Consider the following 22,534-nt stretch of genomic DNA (forward strand, 5'->3'; position numbering starts at 1 on the left):
AGAAAAAGAAAAAGAAAATAGAAGGAGAGAAAGAAGAAGGGAGGGAGGAAGGAAGGATAAATTAAACTACATTTGACCTGTGATGCCTCCACACTGGAGTCCTTATATAATGAACTTCAACTGAGCGCATGAACTAATTGCAAGTCTAACACTGGAGAACACTTTTGTACTAAATAGATGAGTCTCAGCCAATCACAAAAGCTGAGCTGCAGTCAGTCACAGGCAGCAACTGATAAGAGCATGTTCAAATGAGGCAGAGGTAGACCTATCATCAATCAAGCTGGTTCTGTACTGCATTCCATTTTCTGTCCATAAATGCTGCCTGACCACCTTATGGAGCAGAGCTCTCTAAACCTTTTCTGGGTCTGAGGGATGCCCAATTGGTGAATTATTCCTTGCTCAATTAAACTTTGCTAAATTTAATTTGTCTTGAGTTTTATTTTAATGAAAGAAAGGAATTCTCACCTTGATACATCGCAGATAAACTTCATGAAAGTAAAGGCAAAGAAATGTAGTTAATTTGCCAGAAAATAAAAAAAATATATTTTTTTCATGGATTAACATACCAACATTAACAAATTGAGTACCTAGATATGTAAAAATAATACTATGTTTTTACAAAATTGGAGTTGCAATGTTCAATGGTGAAAAATTGAAATATGATAAATACAAAGATGCCCCAATTTTTTTTTTTTTTTTGGTATCAGGAATTGAACCCAGGGATGATTAACCACTAAGCCACATCCAAAGCCCTTTTTTTAATATATTTTTTATTTAGAGAAAGGATCTCTCCAAATTGCTCAGGGCCTCCCTAAATTTCTGAGGCTGGCTCTGAACTTGCTATCCTCCTGTCTCAGCCTCCCAAACTGCTGGGATTACCAGCGTGCATCCCTACTCCCAGCAAAGATACCCAATTTTATCATTTATGTGCAATATTTTACTGGAGTTACAAGTGAACATATTAGGAAGCTAGAAGAAAATAGCAGTGTAAAATTATGAAAACAAACTAGATAAAGCAGTTAAACTTTTGGATGATATTATTAAAACCCTGAAAGCTGAGAATAATATTATAGTTAATATATAATATCATTAATCATTAATATTATTATAATTAATGGGATTATCTAATTTCTAGGTATAAAATAAGTACATCAAATTTATATATCACCAACTAAAAATTAGGCAATAAAATTCAAAACAAGGTATTATTTGTACTACTATGGAAATATAAGTACAAGAAAACATATAGATCATCTACAAAATATATTTAAAATTTTAGTGAAACAGCATAAAAACTGCTGAGATAAAAGTTCGAATTCAAGACTTAATAGGGATAACATACTCATATAGAAAATATAATCCCAATCCAAATCCCAAATATCATTTCTTCTTGCCTCCTCACCTCCGTCCCATCTTTTGTTCCTTCCGTCTTTCTTTGTGCTCACTCTTATTCTCTGTCTTCCTACTTCTCTTTTTTGTAATCCACTAATTCTAAAATTTACTGGTGTTCTATTAAATTATGATAAAAAGCTCCTGATAAGTAAGTTATTGGCATATTTTTGCCCAATAAACAGAGAATAATGCATTATAAATAAAATATGGAAAGAAATAACATATGTGAACTCCAAAATATTATATATACACAAGGAAAATATTGTCTGTCCTAGGAATAATACAAGATACTCACATGAAAGAAAGAAGCTTCATCTCTATCACTACACTAAGACAACAACACAAGGTCAGATATCTAAAAACTTGGGTTCAGAATCTAATCATGTGTCACGACCCCCTTTCCCGCAAGGAAGACACGACTCAGGAATCTTCTTTCAGCAGTTTATTCAGGCCCTTGATATTCTTCTAATAATTCTTCTAATCCCCGGAATAATAATTGGATGCCCCTCACAGCCTTAATAAAGCACCTCGAACCCCAAGGCGAAGCTGCCACGTGGACCCTTCTCACAGGGTGCTAGAGAACGACACGCCAACTTTCTCTGATAAGGAGTTGACAATATGCCAACTCTCTCTGATATGGAGTTGTCCTTCACAGACCACAGCGGAGCCAGCGCCATCATGTAATGGCGACCACAGTCCACAGGAACGGCTCACCACAGCTCCCCCTTTTTGTTTCACTAAGACAATACAGGCGAGAGTAGAGGTCCTATCCCACTGTGTAGAAGTGGCTGTAGAGTATGGCCCAGCCCTAGGGGGCGCCTTCCCCAGATCTGACACCATATCAGCCGACGCCTTTTTTCGTGGGGCGGGGCGGAGACACGTCAAACCCGCATGCAATAGGACATGCTCCCCTTGAGGTCCCTCTTCTCAATGGATCACTCAAGTGCAGTGCCTTGCCTCGCATCCTGTATCGTGACGATGGTGAGTAAGAGGGAATAGCTGAGGTTGAACTGTGGCCATGCAGAAGTACAACTACAAACAAGTTGGCAGCACCCTGAAAGAAAGGCACGGACTTTAAAGTGACAGATAAAGACCAGTGTGGAAACCCTTCTGCGTGCAATGGCAACAAAACCTGCAGAGTGCAAGGGCTTTCCAGCACTAAAAGAAAGACAAAAGAAGGACATGTCGAACCCAGTGCAATGTTATAATAACTTGGGGTGCAACGACCATGTCAAAGGCACTAGTGTAGAAACCCATCTGCGTGCAATGGTAGCAAGACCGGCAGAGTGCAAGGGCTTTCTGACACTAAGAGAATAACGAGGAAAGACATGTCAATCCCAGTGCAATGTTATAATAACTTGGGGTGCAATATGTAATCCATATTGAGCTAACAACTTCACCAGGTCTTTATAGGCCTCATTAACTGACTGTTCTAATTTGGCTGCCAATAATACATCATCCATATAATGAATAATCTTGATGGAAGGATATTTTTGTCTGAGAGGTGCGAGTGCCTTCCCTACATACATCTGACAAATCGTAGGACTGTTAGACATTCCCTGTGGTAAAACAACCCACTCAAACCTTTGATCTGGTTCCTCGTGATTACACGAGGGAAGGGTGAAGGCAAAACGCTGTGAGTCTTTAGGATGTAAAGGAATAGAAAAGAAACAGTCTTTAATATCAATAGCAATGATATGCCAGCCCTGAGGAACAGAGGAAAGCAGCGGCATCCCCCATCCTTGCTACAAAATCTGAAAAGGGTTCTGTAGGGCCTTGTATAATTTTAGTCAGGTTACCAGACACCTCTCCTCTATTTGGAAGTGATTTCCATGCCCGAATGCAAATATTATTAATTTGGTCATATGCTTCAAGAGGAAATCCTGTCTGTTGATTAGCAAATCTCCCTTGCCCCAAAAGCATGTCTTTGTCCCAATGGGGGTGTCCTGCTGCATGATTTTGGGCGGCCTGCTCTGCTGCGCCCTCTAGCACAAATGCTCTCCAGTCCAAATATTTGTCTGGGGAGACGCAAGCCCGAACGAGGCTAGCCCAATCAGAGGGAGTCATGCAGTATCTGGACAGATTCTCTACCTGAGTTAGTGTAAAAGCGGCATCAACCCCATAAGTGCGCACAGACTCCACCAGGGTCTTTACAATTTTGAAATCCAAAAGCTCATGAAATCTTCCCCTATTATCATCCTGAAAAACTGGATAAGCAAGACCCATCTCAGCGTTAACAGCCCTCCATGTTTGGGCGTGGAAACTTCGTCCCGAAACACCCCCGCCATACGGAGGCGGATCGGGAGGCTGTCCTTTTTTGAGCCCTTGCTTATCTCTGTTCCCTGTACCTAAACTCCCTAGCTGCCGAGACAGCGTCTCCAGCTCCTCCTCTTCATTATCTTCTACCTCTGACCCACTTTCGCATGGGGGCGTGCGCAGCACACTGAGATCTGGATACAGTCTCCTCCCGTTCTCCACGCCCCGCACACTCCCCTCTTCCTGAGACACTTCACTCTCTGTTGTTTCTGATTTTTCTTCATGCAATTGTTCTAAAACTTCTTGCCCTTTAACAAGCGCTTCTTGGCATCTGCCATCTGTAAGGCAACTGCAGACCATCTTCCAGAGGGGTATCACCCCGCCCTCTAACATGCCCTGCTCACGAGCAAAATCAAGGTCTTTGCCTAATTTATCCCAGCTGGGTGTAGTGAGGCTGCCTGAAAATGCAAACCACGGTGCAGCTGTATCTACCCTCTGTAAAAATCTCTCTAAGGTACTATGTTTCACCTCCAGTCCCTTGGAACATAAAAGGCCATCTAGGGCCAGAAGAAGTGGACTTGAAGTCACGGCACCCATGACGCAATACAAGAAAACACAGAAATTGAAAGTGAAAGTACACAAAAACAAAACGAAAATACACAGAAAACAAAACGAAAATACAGAGTGCAATTGCTATGAGATGTAACGCCCTCTCTTTATTTACAGAGGAGCAGGTACCTTTTAACGCTCCCTCTTTATGTATAGAGGAGCCTCCGCTTTTTAACAGCGGGTCCCACCTTACCTGGGACTTACCGGCGCGCCTCCCTGACTGCTGAAAGTTCTGGTTCCTGGTTTTTTCTTTTTTTCTTTTTTTTCTTTTCTCCCGGGTCTCGGCACCACTTGTCACGACCCCCTTGCCTGCAAGGAAGACGCGACTCAGGAATCTTCTTTCAGCAGTTTATTCAGGCCCTTGATATTCTTCTAATAATTCTTCTAATCCCCGGAATAATAATTGGATGCCCCTCCCAGCCTTAATAAAGCACCTCGAACCCCAATGTGAAGCTGCCACGTGGACCCTTCTCACAGGGTGCTAGAGAACGACACGCCAACTTTCTCTGATAAGGAGTTGACAATATGCCAACTCTCTCTGATATGGAGTTGTCCTTCACAGACCACAGCGGAGCCAGCGCCATCATGTAATGGCGACCACAGTCCACAGGAAAGGCTCACCACAATCATGTCCCTAAATATTTATCAATATGTGTACATGGATAGACATAGATACATATAAACACACAGATATATAAATTATTATAAATCAACAGGAATTACTCAATAGAATATAAATCAATCAATTACACTATCACTTTACAGAAGTGAACATCCAAATATCTGAATAATAAAAGGAAGAATTGTGTTTTTTTAAATCTCATTAATAATTAGTGGAATGCAAATAAAAATAACAATGCAATACTATGTATGACACACTTAGTAGATTGGAAAAAATGTAGTTTGACTATAGCAAGCCAAATATGGGACAATTCAGAGAAACGCAAGGGACCAGATATACAATGCTGATCAGAAAATAATTTATTAACATTACCTGGAAGTCAGTGAGGCAGCATGGACGTGATTTGTGCCCAACCTGCAGTAGAGCTCTAGCACTCTGCTACCTTAAGGAGGTGGTCTTATTCCTGACCATTATATGTGGGTCAGTAACATTTACTCCTGGAGTCATTTTAGAAGACTAAATGAATCAATACTAAGTCCTTTGAACACTTCCTGACTGATATAACAACCATTAAATAAATAAGCACTGTCCATGGAATCCTTAGTAGCCCAATTTATGACGCTGATTCACAGAGTTTCTAGTTGAAATTCAACCTTAGCCTACATGCTATAATTAGTGAAGAAAAACTAATAGATACTATTTTATGTTCAAATGCATGACAGAGAATCTCAAGAGTTATCTTAAAAATTAAACTTTCATACCTGTGTTCCCATATGGTTCACAAAATATAATGTTGCTTTGTCCTTCATTGTTTTCTACTTTATATTTGTGACTAGTCAAAAAGCTTGTGGATTTTTAAGTCCTTTAATGTTCTAACAATGTTCTGGGAAAGATATCTGATCAATCTTGAAACTGCCAACGATTCCTCAAATAATGCCCTACAAATATTAAGTCTTAAACATAGAGTGATGAACTACCTAAATGAAAAGATTAGGGTGAGTACTGTAAAAAAAAAAAAAAGATAATAAGATTGGGCTTTGAACTGATATTTTAAAGCATTAGCTAGGCTAAAAGAAAACAGGTCTTTCTTGTGTTTCTTTTTATTTTTTCAAAGTGATTATGCCAACATTTTAATGAAATCAACATAGGGGATTTGAATTTCTGCCATGGCAGTTAGACTGTGAACAGGATTCCAGAGAATTTTTAAAATATCTCATCACAGTCTTGTCTTCTAAACTGATATAAATTGGTGTTGTATCTTCATATAGGCTATAATATTAATGGCCTATTTTTATCATTAATAGAAGGAAGAAGATACAGTTACAAGGTGTTTTGAATATGGAAGAATAACTGAAGTGGAGACTATCCTCTAGCTTAAATCAAACAGATTGGAGTTCCCTAAGTATTTTCACATTCATTTAAAAAATTCCTAACAGCCGTCTTTAAAGCAGTGTTGCACCTGCTAATGTCACACTGAATACCATATGCATATGCAAGCTCTCTCATTAGGGTTCTCTTCTAAAAATGGTGATATTCCACCCTAGAGATAGAAAATGCTAGGGAAAAAAATACACACCAAGAATAAGACATTTTCCTTATTTAAAAGCAGATGTGCTTTTCAAAGACAATTTCTTTCTCATCATGCCTATGGCTATGCAATTAAATAAGATCTGGGATGTGTTAATGGCAAGAGAGCATACACATTATAGGCATGAAAAATGTTTTAGATAACTAGTTAATCTTAGAGAAGTACAGCAATAGGCTTCCAGTCTTTCTACAGAAAGCTAGAGAACGATCTCCCAGGACTTGCCAATGAAGTCAAATTCTGAGAATACAACTAAAATATCAACCTGTAATGAAAAATTTTGATGATATAGAAGAAATATACACTACAAAACATTTGCACTTTGATACTGAGGATACCTAAGAAATTTTCATATCCAATTAAAATAGTTTTACAAGCCACTATAATCAGCAAGCCAAGACAGTTCTTCTTTTGAAGCATCAACTCTTTAAAAACAGAATCAATAATTGATGTAAAAAAATGTCAATTTGAAGATCTTATTGTGCATTGTGTAATGTGAACCCACATCTAAGATCTGAGGTCTACAAGAGAAGCAGAAACTTCTTCAGAGGGGCTTTGCAATCTAGCAACAGAGAAAAAATGACCTAGAAATGGTTGTATTTTAAGGCTCAATCTTGTTAGTAGAAAAAAGTAGAAAAATACATCAGTAGATAATCAAATTAGTTAAATATTAAAAACAAAAGACAGGAAAGGGGAGAGAAAAATTGAAGCAGAGGCTATAAAAAAAAGTTGTTTTTTTTTTTCTGGACCATATTATCCTAGTACCAGATATTTTATTTCCTTCAAAAATAGGCCTTAATTTTTATAGTTTGACACCATCCCTTTATATTGCCACCATTACTACCTTAACCAATTTGGTCTATATCATTAAAATTATATTATACTTGTTATAATTAATATTTTTCCTATTCCATGTCTATGACAATAAAAATGAATGCATTAAAGTTAAAATTTAAACTTAAAAACACATGAGGGTACAAAGTGACTATGGATTTGGAAGAAACTTACTAACAGAGAAATAAATAAATACATCAGTAAATTTGGGTGAAATGCTAAATCACAGTACTGAGTACCATCTCCTAAGTGAGCCAAGATTCCAAAGGATGTTAAAGGACCCATCAAAAAGAAATATGATGTGAAAGTAGGACAAATGGTGGGTAGAAGAGCTGAAATTTACCTGGAAATAAATGATTCAATGAAAATACTATCACATTATTCAATGAAAATAAGATGCATCCTTATTATGTTTTCAGGGATTACATGTTATAAATATAGGAAGAACATCTATGCCCCCACTTATTTGATATTACATTTTATATTAAATTATAATAATGTATATTAACTTTGAATTTTTTATTTTACTATCATGAAATAAATATTTCTTTATCTTTGACATTTATATAAACAAATTGTTTTATTCACTGTATAAGTTTAGATACCATGGGCATTTGTAAACCACTTGTGCATATTTTTTATTTTTACCAAGATTCAGATATTTAGTCCTCTTATTCATAATATGAATAAATTATATTTATAGTAATGTAATTAACTTACTACTTTTATATTTTTCTGTCTTTTCTTTTGTCTCTTTAGATCTCTTCATTTTTCATTTTCTTCAAGTGATATAGAAAGCAAAATTTAAAAAGTAATTTTCTTTCTTTTTAGTAATCTCAAAAATTTCTGTAGATACATTACCATTTATATATTCCTAATTTTCATAATCTAGAATCTCCATTTGTGACCACTTAGGAACCCAGCACAACTAACTCACTATTAATTGCTGAAATAAAAACATCACATAAACTGACAAGTCTTCATTAGCTGTATGATGAAAATAATTTGTGTTTGGTATTCTAAATTCTCCTCCTTCCTCTACTTCAACTTCTTCTGCTTTTTTTCTGTTTTTTTTTTTTGGGGGGGGTTATTCTATATGGTTCCCTAAAAGGCTTAGTCCATTAATTACAGAATTTACAAAATCATGGCGATAACACACACAAAAGAGTGAAACACTAAAGAACTCAGAACCTGATGTTCAAACATTGAAGAGTGTGTGGTTCTTCTTCGAAGGAAACAAAATCTTTTTTACACATATTTCAAATCATTTTTAATATAACTCAGAAATAAAATAGTGAACATTCTTTCTGTTTGTTTTTCCTTCTTTGATGATGTATAGCCAAACAGGAGGCCCCTGATAATAGTATTTGCCAATCATCTTTGATATCCAGCAACTGCACCTCTCAATCTCTCTGCTGCGTTTGATCAAGCACCATCTTACCAGTCAGAACACTTACCTCATTTACTTAGGAACTGAAAGCATGGTTCCAAGTTCCACCCCTTATAGAAATCTTTTGTATAGATCATTTTAGATTTTTTTACAGATTTATTTTAGGTTTCTGTATGAAATAATAGGAATAATAGATCACCAATTACAGTGCAGGTAGCAGACATGGAGGAAATGACCTCTATTTCCAGAGAGAGTAGTGGTTTCAGCTCTTGGAGCAGTATTCAATAAAGTGGTAGCTGAAGTGCAGGAGTGGTGAAAGCACTGGACCTATTTTGTAGCAATACAGTAGTTTATCTCCTAGACAAGATGTTCAGTGCCTTTCAAAACACAAGTTAAAACTAACAATGATGAAATGAAAGTTAATTAAATTAGTTAAAATGTGAGAAGATTAACAATACAGAAAATTGTAACAAGTATAAAATACAAATAAAAAAATATTTCAGGAATGAAATCATTTCAATTCTCCCAATACTATAAGTGAGTTAGTTTATAATATTAAAAGGCAGAGATCATGTGATAGGTTAAACCAAATAAAGAAAAGAACAAACATAAGAAATTACTAGTAAATTGGTTTAAAATAGATTTGGAAGAAAGATAGTATCTTACTCCAATTTGTGTTTCTATAACAAAAGTCAACTGACTGGGTCACAGATCTGTCTTAGCAGTTGGGGGGGGGGCTAGTAAGTTCAAGGTCAAGGGACCAGCATCTAGCTTTAGCTAGACATTGTGTCATCACATATTAAAAGGCAGAAATGCAAAAGAGCATGCAAAGGAGACAATCAGAGTGGCCCAAATTCTCTTTCATAACAAACCCTTGTCAGTAACTCCCCTTGTCAGTAACTCACTGATTGCTGCTGTGATGGCATTGATTCAGGTCCCACTGCTCGGCATGACTGCACTGACGACTGAGCTTCTATCACATCAAGATTTTGTGAATTTGTTCAAACAATGCCAGATGGAAATACTATTTTTCTTTATAATGAACTTTATTAAGGTGACATTATTTTCAATCATTTAATCTCTCATCTGCCTACATTAATTTGAGTTTTGCAAGAAATACCGGACATGTCTTGCACAATCACTTAGCACTACCATTATCAATATAATGGAAGAGTTTTTATCCTGCTACATAAAAGTTATATCAAGATCTATGTATTCTGAATAGAAATGACACAGACTTTAGTTTAGAAAGTGCATTTTTTTTTGTCATGGGAGAAACAATGGCTCCTTTATTTCTCTAGCTGTTTGAAACACAGAGGGAAAAGCCCTTGATAGCTCAAGAATAAAAAATAGATTTGAGATACATGCATGTGCACTTGTATGGTGCCAGTAAAGTTATCAGATCTAGCATAGTAAGCAAAAGAGCAAATTCAACTGTTTAACTTGTAATTAATCATTATCATTTTTTAAAGATCCATCTTAATTCTAGACTGGCCAGACATATTTTTTTTTCTTGATTTAATGCCTGTGTTATTTCAAACTCTTCTCTAAGATATAATTGTTATCATTTAATTCTCACATTTTTTCTACAGGTAGTTAATATACATACATATTTTATTTCACAGATAAGAAACTGGAGGCACACACAAAACATCTGTTCAAGAAGAGTTAGACTTAAAATGCTAATCTAGGGAATATACTACTGCTGTTTACAAACAATTGAACTATTAATCCCAAGGACAAATTTGCCTTGCAACTCTGCCTCCAAAAATCCTGTAGCATCAAATCACCAAAAGCTTAAGCCTTTTCAGTGCTGCTTTCTCCATTTATAATTTATGAATTAAAATATTACTGGGCCCATTTGATCAGCAGCTCCTGGGTCACATGTTTCCAATTTTTATAAAGAATGGCGACTGGGAGAGTAAATTTCACCTTCTCCATCAGGAAAAAAAAGAAAAGTTTGTATCATGGGAATTTCTCTAAACCTAGGATGAATGTTCAAATGATTTCTTGTCTAAACAAAAATAATAATATTTTAAAATGTGTAAGTTTTCAGAGAAAACATTAATTTAAATTTCTTATTTGTCTATCTACCTGTTTTCTCCATCCTTACTCTCACAGTTAGTTGATCCATATCTATTGATTCAGCAGGTTCCCTTACTTCTTTCAGTTAGGATATCAGTGGAAAGCCCTAATAGGAGGTCACAGGAGACAGAAGAGTTGACATCTGGTCACTTCATCCACTGACAATGATCACTTTGTGGTGTCTGTTTTCTGACTGAAATCACAGCTAACATTGGGCAAGTTTTCTTTCCTCTGAGACCTGATTTAGGAATGGGACAGCTTTCCTGCTGCAAATCCATCTTTAGTGCAGTGCTCCACCTCATGCACATTCCTTCATAATTAGTCTTAGTTCAAGTAATCCTACTTAGTCCCGATTTTTGATATCCCGAGGTGAATCCATGTTCCTTTAGTGACCCTGAGAAATAAATTCTCCATCTTATAATCCCTGAAGTAAATGTGACGTGCAGCATGTTTTATATTTATTATGTTCATATATTCAAATGTTTGTAGTATGTTGAGTGGGTTTTTAATTTTTTTTAACTAACAATTTGGAAAATTTCACTTTCACAATTGGAATATTTCATTTCAAAATGGCTCTTATTTTGTCCAATATCCCTAAAGTAATAAAAAAATAACCATGGGGGAAAATTTAAATTATAATGACTTGTAGAGATAGTAAAAGCAGGTGGATAAAGAAGGTTTGAAAGTTGAGGCATTAAACATCAAAAATGGTGACACTTTTTTCTAGATTATCTTTTATGAGAACAAATTATTTAACATGAAATCTATACTCTTAGTAAATTTTAAGTGTATAAGTAGTCATAGAAACAATATTATACATTAGATTCCTAGAGCTTATTCATCTTGAATTAGTGAAACTTTATACACATTTATTAGCAAATTTCCATTACATCCTCATCCCAAAACCTACAAACCACCATTCTGCTTTTTGGTTCTATAAGTCAGACTATTTTAGGTACCTCATTTATGTAGAATCAGGGAGTATTTGTACTTCCATGACTGGCTCATTTCACTTAGAATTAAATCCTCAATCATCATCCATGTCACAAGGTAGGATTTCCTTTTATTTTAAGGCTGATAGTGAGTGTGTGTGTGTGTATGTGTATGTGTGTGTGTGTTACCATTCAGGCATATTTAAGTTGTTCCCACATCTGCCTTTTGTGAGTGCTATCATGATTGTGAGGATGCTAGTATCTCTGTGGGATCCTTACTTCAGTTCTTTTGAATAAATATCCAGAAATATTATAGGATCATAAAGTAGTTTATATATAATTTCTTAAGAAAATTCCACTGTTTTTCATAGTGGCTGCACCATGTTTCAATTCCACCAACAATATGCAAGGGTTCCAATTTCTACACATTCCTGCCAACACTTTTCTTTTGTTTTTATTGATGTGTTTTATGATAATAGTGATTTCTAGCAGGTATGAGGTGAGGTCTCATTGGAGATCAGTTTGTATTTATTACTAATGTTGAGAAATTTTTATTATACTAGCTGATTATTTAAAGGTTTCTTTTGAGAAATAATCAATTAAAGGCCTTACTTCTTTTCAATCAGACTATTTTATCTGTTTCTAATTGATTTACATGAGTTCTTCACATATTTTGGAAATTAACTCCTTGTCCAATACATGATTTGAAATATGTTGTCCTGTTCCCTATACTGTTTTTCAATTTGCTGTTTCCTTTGGTCAGCAGATGCTTTTTAGTCTGATGTAGTCGACTTTCATATTTTTCCTTTTATCTAATTTTGCCTTTGGCCTTATACATGTAAATTCATTGTCAAGATCAATGCCATAACAATTTTCATTCCAGTATATTTTAGAAGTTACAGTTAAGTCCTATTCATTTTGAGTTTATTTTTGTAAATGGTATTGTTAAATAAGGGTTAAGTCTCATTATTTTTCAAGTGAGCAATCAGTTTTCCCAGCTCCACTTACTGAATAGACTATTCTTTCCTTTTTGTATACTGTTTTGTACTCTTATCAATATGGCATTTGAGATGCAAGGTTGTTACAATTTCAGAAAATCAATTAATGGGATGTATCACATTAAGAATGATCTTTTATTTAAAGATAAAAATAACATGACCACCTCAACAGATAAAATGCAACATCTTGTATGATCAAAACTCTCAACCAACCAGAAAACGAGGACAACAAAATAGAACTCACATATGAAAAGTCCATAGCTAACATCACACTTAACAGTGAAAATACAAACATTTTCTTTGGTGATCAGGAAAAAACCATTACAAAAAGACAAGTTATAAAATGTGCTGGTGAGAAAGTATACAAAAGGAAACATTTTACAGTTGGTGGGAATTTTAATTAGCACAAACCTTATAGAAAACTGTCCTGAGGTTTTTAAAAAAATAATAATACAAATGGAAGAAATGATTTACAGTAGAAGGGGTAGAGAGAGAAAAGGGGAGGGGAGGGGAGGGGAGGGGGGATAGTAGAGAATAGGACTGACAGCAGAATACATCAGACACTAGAAAGGCAATATGTCAGTCAATGGAAGGGTAACTGATGTGACACAGCAATCTGTATACGGGGTAAAGTTGGGAGTTCATAACCCGCTTGAATCAAACTGTGAAATATGATGTATTAAGAACTGTGTAAGGTTTTGAACGACCAACAATAAAAAAATAAATAAATAAATAAATAAAAATAAAATAAAAAATAAAAATAAGCAAATAAAATTAACATATGACCCAATGACCTCACTTCTGGGTATTTACTCAAAGATTTGAGATCGTTTTGTCAAAAAAATGTCTGGACTTTCATGCTCATTAAAGCATTGTTCACAGTAGCCAAATTATGGAGCAACCTAAGTATTCACTGATAGATTAATGAATAAAGAAAACCTCTCTCTCTCTCTCTCTCTCTCTCTCTCAGACACACACACACACACACACACACACACACACACACACACACACAGATTCTATTTATCCTGAAAAGAGAATTTTTTTCACTTGAAACAACATGGATGGAATTGGAGAACATTATACTACATGGAATTTACCAAGCACAGAAACACAAATATTGTGTGTGTTCTCACAATTATGTAGTATGTGAAACAAACTTAGGGAAACAGAAAGTAAAGTGGTCACAGAGGCTTAGTGAATGGGGGCTGGGGTAGGAAGATGATGGTCAAAGGATACAAAGCTTCAATTAGACAATAGGGATGATCTCTTTAACTTTAAAATATCTCGCACAGCATGAAACTAATAAAAAGCATACATTTTTAAATTGCTAAGAGGGTAAATTTCAAAATGTTTTCATCACAAAAAAATGATAAATTTTGAGATGATAGATTTGGTAATCATCTTGATTTAATTATCTACATTGTATTCATAAATCATGACATCACTTTGTGTTCCATAAATATATCCAAGTAAAATCTGTGTATTTACGATTGTAAAAAGTAAAAATTAAAATGCATTGTTGTGAAGAAGGAATGATGTAATAAACAAATTTACACGAGTAAACATGAATATGTCAATGAAACAGATCAATTCATCAAGAAGTACACTTCGGAAACATTTCTGAAACTAAACAAAAATAAATAAATAAAAATCGAAATCTTCTTTCATTCATTTAAAAATATATTAAGAAAAGTAATTCTCACAAAAGAAGTTCCAGCCCCTCCCAGAAAACTAAAATTTGAATTTTACTAAATATTTAAGAAAAATAATTCACATTTTTCTAAACTCCTTCAAAGAATACAAAAGGAAGGGTTTCACCTCATAAAATAAAAATAATCCTCATATTACCTGAAAAGATAATTACAAAACAATAAACTTATAGACAACTTCTAGAAGACATATTTGCCATATACCTAATTTAGACTAGTAGTTCTTTTTTCTTGAAACCAGATTTTACTGAAAGCCATGTTTACATAATTCCATCAGCAATATCTTAATATTTAATAAAACAGTCTTTGTTTCTGGGTTCAATTCAGGAACATGAGGATGTTTTAACATTTGACTGTTTATGTGATTCTCCACTTATTAAATAAAACTAAGGAAAAAGTATGTGATAATTTCAAGCGATGTAATAAAATTATTCAATGAAAATGATGAAATGTAATACCAGAAATATACCTCATGAATAGAATATTGAACAAAAATTAAAAACAACAGCCACAAAAAATACAAATTATATATGCCATTTAGAAAAAAGTAAGAAAAAAGACATTGGGTGTGGTGATACAGTCCTGTAATCCCAGAAACTGGAGAGGCTGAGGCAGAAGGTTCACAAGTTTGAGGCCAGATGCAACAACTTAGTGAGTCCCTAAGCAACTTAGACACTGTCTCAAAATGAAAAAAATAAATAAATAAAAGTAAATAAATACAGTAAATAAGGCTGGACAGGTGGCTCAGTGGTAAATATTAAGGAATCCAAGGATTCAAATCCTAGTACCAAAAACAAATTGAAAAAGAAAAAGAAAAAGGAAAAAGATGACGATGAAGAAAAAATGTTAAAAAATGTGTGTATATATATATATATATATATATATATATATACACACACACATGCATATATATATGTGTGTGTGAAATGTAAAAAATTAGACTAGTAGTTCTTTTTTCTTGAAACCAGATTTTACTGAAAGCCATGTTTATATAATTCCACCAGCAATATCTTATTTTATAGAGTATTAATTAGCTCTGCCTCATTAATTATAAATTCAGATTTAGAACAGGGAAAGTGTTAATATATTTCTAGTCTTAGACCTAAAACAAATTTTATTAAGTATGTATTTTAGTTAATTCAAGATAATACGATGGAAAAAGCAATAATTGTTAAAAAATAGTTATTTTTTAAAATAATAGACAAACAATAGATGGGTGAAACATTCTTTGAAATCTTCTAAAATGTAGAATAAAAATAAAATGTCATCTGCTAAGTCTACAAGAAAGTAAAGATTAAACTACCTGGTTTATTTAATCTATCATTTTCTCTGTTGGTTCTGGTTCATTCACCTTCTACTTCCTTCAAAAATTAAGAAAATATACTAATTTCTTGAAAGAATATTACTTATCCAGAATTCTCTCAGAATAGTCACTTTAACTGACGGCCATTATAGAAAACCCATCCATGCAATGTACTCACTAGAGTTTTAGAAGTTTAATCACATTTTTTTTAAAGAAATAGTTTCTTGGGTATAAAACGAAATTAGATATTTATGTTGAACCATGACATACTTTTATTAAGCTAATTATGCTCTCTAATGAGAGCAATCTCTTTGAAATCATGATCTGAGAAACTTAGTGCTAGAGACTTACACAGAATAAAAGTTTTGCTAAGGCAAAAACTATGGATATGTAAAAATCATGTTTTAAATTTAGGATTAGTTTTGGTGAATCCAAGAAATGCTTTTCACCTTTTTTTTTAAATAATTTGTTCCCACAGATAAGATATATAATGCCATGAAGGTTGGTTGTTTTTTAATCTGCTAGAAAATATCTGACTTATTTTTTCAATCACAAAAATAGCAGTCTGCTACATCATCAGCGGTTAAACAAAGACACTGTGTTTTCATGACTGATCTTTACTCTTTATGTCAATTATTATCACATTATCATATTTACATGGCCATTAACTACAAAATGCTGAAATGATAATAAAAGAGATAAACGTGAAAATTAAATGATGATAAAATAACTCATGTTGAATTTTTTTTTTACATTCAGTAACTGAGCTTTCTTTGGTAAATATCATCTTTTGCTTTTAATTATGTCTTAACAAGTAGTGATTATGATGTGTAACTCCTTTTGGAAAATAAATGACTTAAATTGACCTACTTTAATTTTATTCATTATCTCTAAGTGTTATTAAAACCTGTATTTGACATATGTGAATATTATTTGATCTTTTCAAACATATTCATTCTCAGTAAGAAAGCCCCAAGACATTTTCTTCCAGAATATTTTTTAAATATTCTGAGATTTTACTAGTTATGTGAAATGTGACAGCACTTTCAAGTCCTTTATTATGGTTTTCTTTTACAGCAAGAATCAATTATTCCACACATATTAGTGCCTGGTTTTTAACTCAATATTTAAGTAATTAGTATCTGTATCTATAAATTAATGCATTTATATTCCTAATGTAGCTTTAATCATACAAAATGAGTAGAAACTGTCTTTGGGGTGCATCAATGTTAGAGGTAAAGACTGTTTATTTGATGTTAGAGCTCAATTGAACTTCAGTTTTGGAAAAGTGAAGGTAAATTTTTGACACTCTCCTAGCTGATTCTAATTTCTAGTTTTTCATAAAAGAGGGTAACTAAAGAAACATTCATATTACCTTTCAAAGGAAAAATGTCTATTTTAGACAAATTGTACTTGTTTTCATATTTTTATACCTCGTAATTGCTGACAAAGATGTTCACATAATGACACCTAATCCACTAAAATTATTTGAACTTTAGTATAAGCCCTTTAACTTTGAATTAAATAATGTATTTGGCTGTGAAAAATGTTTAAAGCACTGACAAATATTTTTATATCTCTCAGTATAGACAGATTCATACACTTCTGATTATGTTATGATTGATATAGAGGTTAACATTTTAAAAAGAGTTTGATCTCTTAGCAAGATGAGGAAAGCATTTTTGCTATGCCTTGAGCTATCTATAATAGTTGAAAATCAAATGCTTTCCAATTTCAGGTCTATGAAACAGCTTTAGTGGAAATTAAAACTAACTAATTGACATTGTGTTCTCTGTGATTGGCTTAATTGAGTAATATAACTGCGTTTCATAAGTTTAATTTATTTATTCCTACGTTTTATTTTGTACCAGTTTGATAGATTCTCCTACTAGTCTTATGTAAAAGAAAGTATATATACTGATAATAGAAATCTCTTGTCCAGACAAAATGAATGAGCATGGAAGAGAAGGATTATTATGGTTGATATGTTAGATGTTCCCCCAAAGTTCATGTGAGACGATGCAAGAAGTTTTAGAGGCTAAACAGTTGAATTACGAGAGTCTTAATCCAATGAGTATGCTAATCCCAGGACATTAAATGAGTGACTATAGGCAAGTAGGGTGTGGCTGGAGGAGGTAGGTAATTGGGGCGTGCCTTTGAGATATTTATTTTAACTCTGGTTCAAGGAGTCTGTTGCTTTTGCTTTCTCTCCCCCCAACTCTCTCTCTCTCTCTCTCTCTCTCTCTCTCTCTCTCTCTCTCTATCTATCTATCTATCTCTATCTCTCATTCTCTCTCTCTTTCCTGAAGTGATTTCCTCAGCTTCTTTCCTCAGCTAACTCTTCTTTCTACCTTACCTCTAGCTCCAAGTGCTAGGGGTTCTACTTTATCTCAAGCCCCAAAGAATGGAGCCAGACTTTTATGGATGGAGACCTCTGAAACTATGAGCCCCCAATCAACTTTTCCTCCTTAAAATCATTCTTGCCAGCTCTTTTAGACAAAGCAAGATAAAAGCTGACTGAAACAGAAATTGCTATTGAGAAGTGGGGTCATTGCTGCGACTAGCATGACCCTGTGTTTCAGAAGCTTTTGGAGCTTTTGGGAATTTGGGGGAGGAATTTTGGAAAGTTTAGCAATGCAAACTAGAAAAGTTTTAGACTATTGTTAAATGGTGCTTCCTGGGTGATTCTGCTGGGAGGCCAGAAGACTAGAATGCTAATAGGACTGTGCACAGAAAAGACCTCCAGAGGTTTCAGAGAATAAGGATTCTATTCTCCTTTCCCAAGGACCTTTCCTCAAAGGTACATGCACTTTCTTAAATCGAAGAGGTTTTAGTTTTACAAATTGGAAATCTCCTCACAAAATTTATTTGCCCAAAGCAGAAGACACTGGAACCACAAACTGGTAGAAATATTTGATCAGAAAATATGAGGAATTAATGGATCCTGAAGGTTAAATATTTTGAGAAAAAGAAACTCTTAGAGGAATGTGTAAAATCTTTTGGGGGCCACTTTCATGGGCTTTCTCTTCAAGAGTCCCATGAACATCTCATTGTGACTATCCAAAAAGTTCATTCCTAGTTCTGGCAGAAGATGAAGAGAAGATATTATGAAATATGCTTTAAATGCTTTTCATAGAAAAGACCTAATCCTCAGGGAAAAAAGTCTGTGCCCCAACCTTCTCCCAGAGCAGGTAGGACATTTTCCCCACCATAACCTCTTTAGGCTTCTTTTCTCATCACAAAGTTTACATGCAGTTGAGGCTATGTCAGTAGCAACTTAAAAGAGAAGAAAAGAAAAAAATAAAACAAAACAATGTACAGGAACTGCAGGGAAATTTCAAAAGCACAACAAAAACATAAGTACAAAAAGAAAGAGAAAAAGGAAGGCATCAGAAGAAATATGTCAAATAATAATGACCAAGAACTTCACAAAATTAATGAAGAGAATGATAGAATAAATACCTTGTAATCTACATTTAGTCATATCATAATCAAAGTGCAGAAAATTAAATAGCAGTATCTTGAACAAAGACAGAGGAGAAACAAAAAACATCATCTTTAGAGAAACAAGAATGTGAACTTCAGTGGTCTTATCATTTGAAATCATGTAAGCCTGGACAGAAGTAAATATTTAAATGTGGAAAGAAAACAGTCTTCAACTTATGAATTTTATATTCAGTAAAATTGTCATTCAGAAGTGAAGAAGAAATCAATACTATTTCAGGCACATGAACTGGAAGAATTCATCATGAGCAGGCCTTACCTGCCCAAAAATAAATTGTTAAGAGAAATTATTCTGGCCAAAGGACAATGATATACATCAGAAACTTAATTCTTCATGAAAATTGTAAGAGCATAATATAAAAAAAAAGAAGGCAAAATAACTGATTTAACTGATCTAAAATAAAACAATTGAAACAAATATAGTAACAATAGTTGGGGTTATCACTACAGAGAAGTATGAGAGGGGTATCTGAGGAACAGAATGAACATACTGGAAATACTCTAAAAGCAGGTACTATATATGAACTTGTACAATCTCACCAACAACCTGAGCTGACAAGATAAACTGGGTTCAAAGGAGCTGATTGCAACATTAAAGAAGAAAACAGTGAAGAAATCACGCAACACATGGCGAAGAGTTTCTCAGATGGAGGCAGGACTGCTCTGTGACCCCAAGGGTCCTCTTCCACTCTGGAAGGCAAGAGAGTGTCCACCCAGAATAACTTGATTTTTTACAGGGGGACACACAAAGAAGCTTTGATGGAATGTTTTTCAGCAAATAAGGCAGGGGATAAGGTTTCAAAGGAGGGTTGTCCATTACCATTGGGTAACGCCAAAGTCCAGGGCTAGAACAAACTTCTTTGCCAAGAGAAGGTGGAGACCACTTGCTTCTCACAGCGCGTGGCATGAGATGTCACACCAAACACCTCCTGACTCAAGGTTGAGGGAGGATGCTCAGCTCATGGGCAGGGCAGTCTCCCACAGTGCAATATGACTTGAAAATAGATTATTTTTATTTTAAAATGTATACTACCAACACTAGAGTAAACTCAAAACACTAAATGAATGTGTTGAGGTGACATAAAATAAAAAATATATCTTAAACGAGGAATGTTTAATTACTACTAGCAAGGACAGAAAATGAGGGCAGAATGAAATGCATTAATATGAAAAATAAAAAAGGTCACAAATATGGTAGGTATTAATTAAACAATATTAGTAATCATGTTAAATGTGAAAGTTCTGCATATGCCAGTTAAAAAGGCAAGGAGGATTAAGAAAGAGCATGCAATGATATGTTGTCAACAAGAAGTTCACTGTAAATTTAAAGACATGGATAGGTTAAAATGAAGCCTGGAAAAATAGAAAATACAAACACTAATCAAAATGAAACTGAAATATCTGTATTTATCTTCCAGAAACCAGACTTTAAGATAAGAAGGTTGACTGGGGATATAGAGGAGAGTTAAACAGAAAAAAAAATTGACAATTTTCCAAGAAAACATAAAAATTCTAAATGTATGCATCCAATAACAAAATGTCAAAATACATAAGAACTGAGCACCAAATCCATTATTATATTTCAAGATTTGAAAACCATTCTCTCAATAGTTTATAGACAAACAGGCAAAAACTGAAATGAAAACACTGTCAATCAAATGGATATAATTGCCATTTGAGAATATATTCTTTAATAGCCATTTACAGAATACTCTAGCCAATATCAACAGAATGCACATTGGTTTCAAGATAAGACAAAGCATTTACCAAGCTAGACCACATTCTGAGCCATGAAACATGTCGTGTACAACTGTATGCTCATATATTTAGAAAATTGCATTAAATGAAACAGTTGGTTGAAAGACAAATTAACAAAGATTACATATGTAGAAAGGGATAATCGGAACAACCTTATGTCTATTAATAAAATTGAACTAACAGTTTTCCAAAATAGAATGCAATGAGTCCAAATGCTTTCATTAATGAATTATATGAAATATCTAGGGCAGAAACAATACCAATTCTCCAGACTATCTTTCAGAAAATAAATGTACATGAAGCACACAGCAACTTCACTTAAAAACAAAACTAAATAAAGGTATTATGAGAAAAATAACAGACCAACATCTATTATAAACAGCACTTCAAAAATTCTCAACAAAATATTAGCAAATCAAATCCAGCAATGTATAAAAAAATTAGACTCAACAGAGAATGAGACATCCGGCTTCTGAGCGGGAATCATCTTTGCACTAGTGACGAAAGAACAAAAGAATGGTGAGCACAAGGCATAGAAACTGCAGCAGAATAAAAAATGGGTAATGGTGAGAAAGGCAAGAAGATTTTTGTTCAGAAGTGTGCCCAGTGCCACACTGTGGAAAAGGGAGGCAAGCACAAGACTGAGCCAAATCTCCATGGACTGTTTGGGCCCAAGACAGGACAGGTAGTTGGATTCTCTTATACAGATGCCAACAAGAACAAAGGCACCACCTGGGGAGAGGATACACTGATGGAGTATTTAGAGAGTCCCAAAAAAGTACTTTCTGGCACAAAAATGATCTTCACTGGCATTAAGAAGATGGGATAAAGGGCAGACTTTCTAGCTTACCTCAAAAAAGCCACTAATGAGTAATAGGTACTGCCTTATTTATTACCAAACAGAAATGTCTCATGGCTTTTATATGTGCACCATAATTTAGTTGATGTGATACACCAGAAATCAGATGATGAATGACTGACAAAAATTATTTTTGTTGGACAATCCTGACTTAAGTAAAATTGACTTGTAGTTAATTTAATATTTTGGTTAGTACTCCCACTTCATTAAATTCTATCACGGTTTCCTCCTTTTCAAGTTATGGTTGGGCTTATTTAGTAAAGTTCAATATTTCACAAAAATGGTGAATGACATCTCAAAACTGGTTTTATATTTAGGTTTATATAACTGATTATGTGAGTATGCTTAGTTATGGAGGAAATACCTTCACTCTCTCATAACCAAGCATGATCCACATGTATTTTAATTTGTGGTCATTAGCCTACTAAAGGCAATGGTTACAGATAAGGAAGCAGTGTCTATGTTTTTGTTGATCATGCCAATTTAATTAGAATTCCCTGTATCTAAACTACTGTTGTTTCGTTATGGAAAGGCCTTTTAATGTGGTTTCTGTATAATATTAAAGAATATATAAATCTTTCTCACATTTTATAGTTGATCTATAAGTTCATATGCTTTTAAATCAGCATAATACAATAATAAGTTGGACTTTTAATCTTTTTAATTCTTTACTTTCTCAGACTAAGTTATAATTC

At 34.2% G+C, this 22,534-nt stretch overlaps 1 protein-coding gene across 1 annotated transcript; it reads left to right on the forward strand.

The window, feature by feature from the left end:
• The first annotated feature begins 21,536 nt into the window (after positions 1 to 21,536).
• LOC101972402 (cytochrome c) lies at positions 21,537 to 21,809 on the forward strand. Its single transcript, XM_013361376.3, has one exon. The coding sequence runs from the start codon at positions 21,537 to 21,539 to the stop codon at positions 21,807 to 21,809; it is 273 nt and encodes a 90-aa protein (XP_013216830.1).
• Positions 21,810 to 22,534: the final 725 nt, after the last annotated feature.

This window comes from Ictidomys tridecemlineatus, chromosome 6 (assembly GCF_052094955.1).
Source record: "Ictidomys tridecemlineatus isolate mIctTri1 chromosome 6, mIctTri1.hap1, whole genome shotgun sequence".
NCBI lineage: Eukaryota > Metazoa > Chordata > Mammalia > Rodentia > Sciuridae > Ictidomys > Ictidomys tridecemlineatus.

What these genes read in the sequence shown, in the direction of transcription:
- LOC101972402 (XM_013361376.3), top strand. Translation starts at nt 21,537, where the DNA reads ATGGGTAATGGTGAGAAAGGCAAGAAGATTTTTGTTCAGAAGTGTGCC.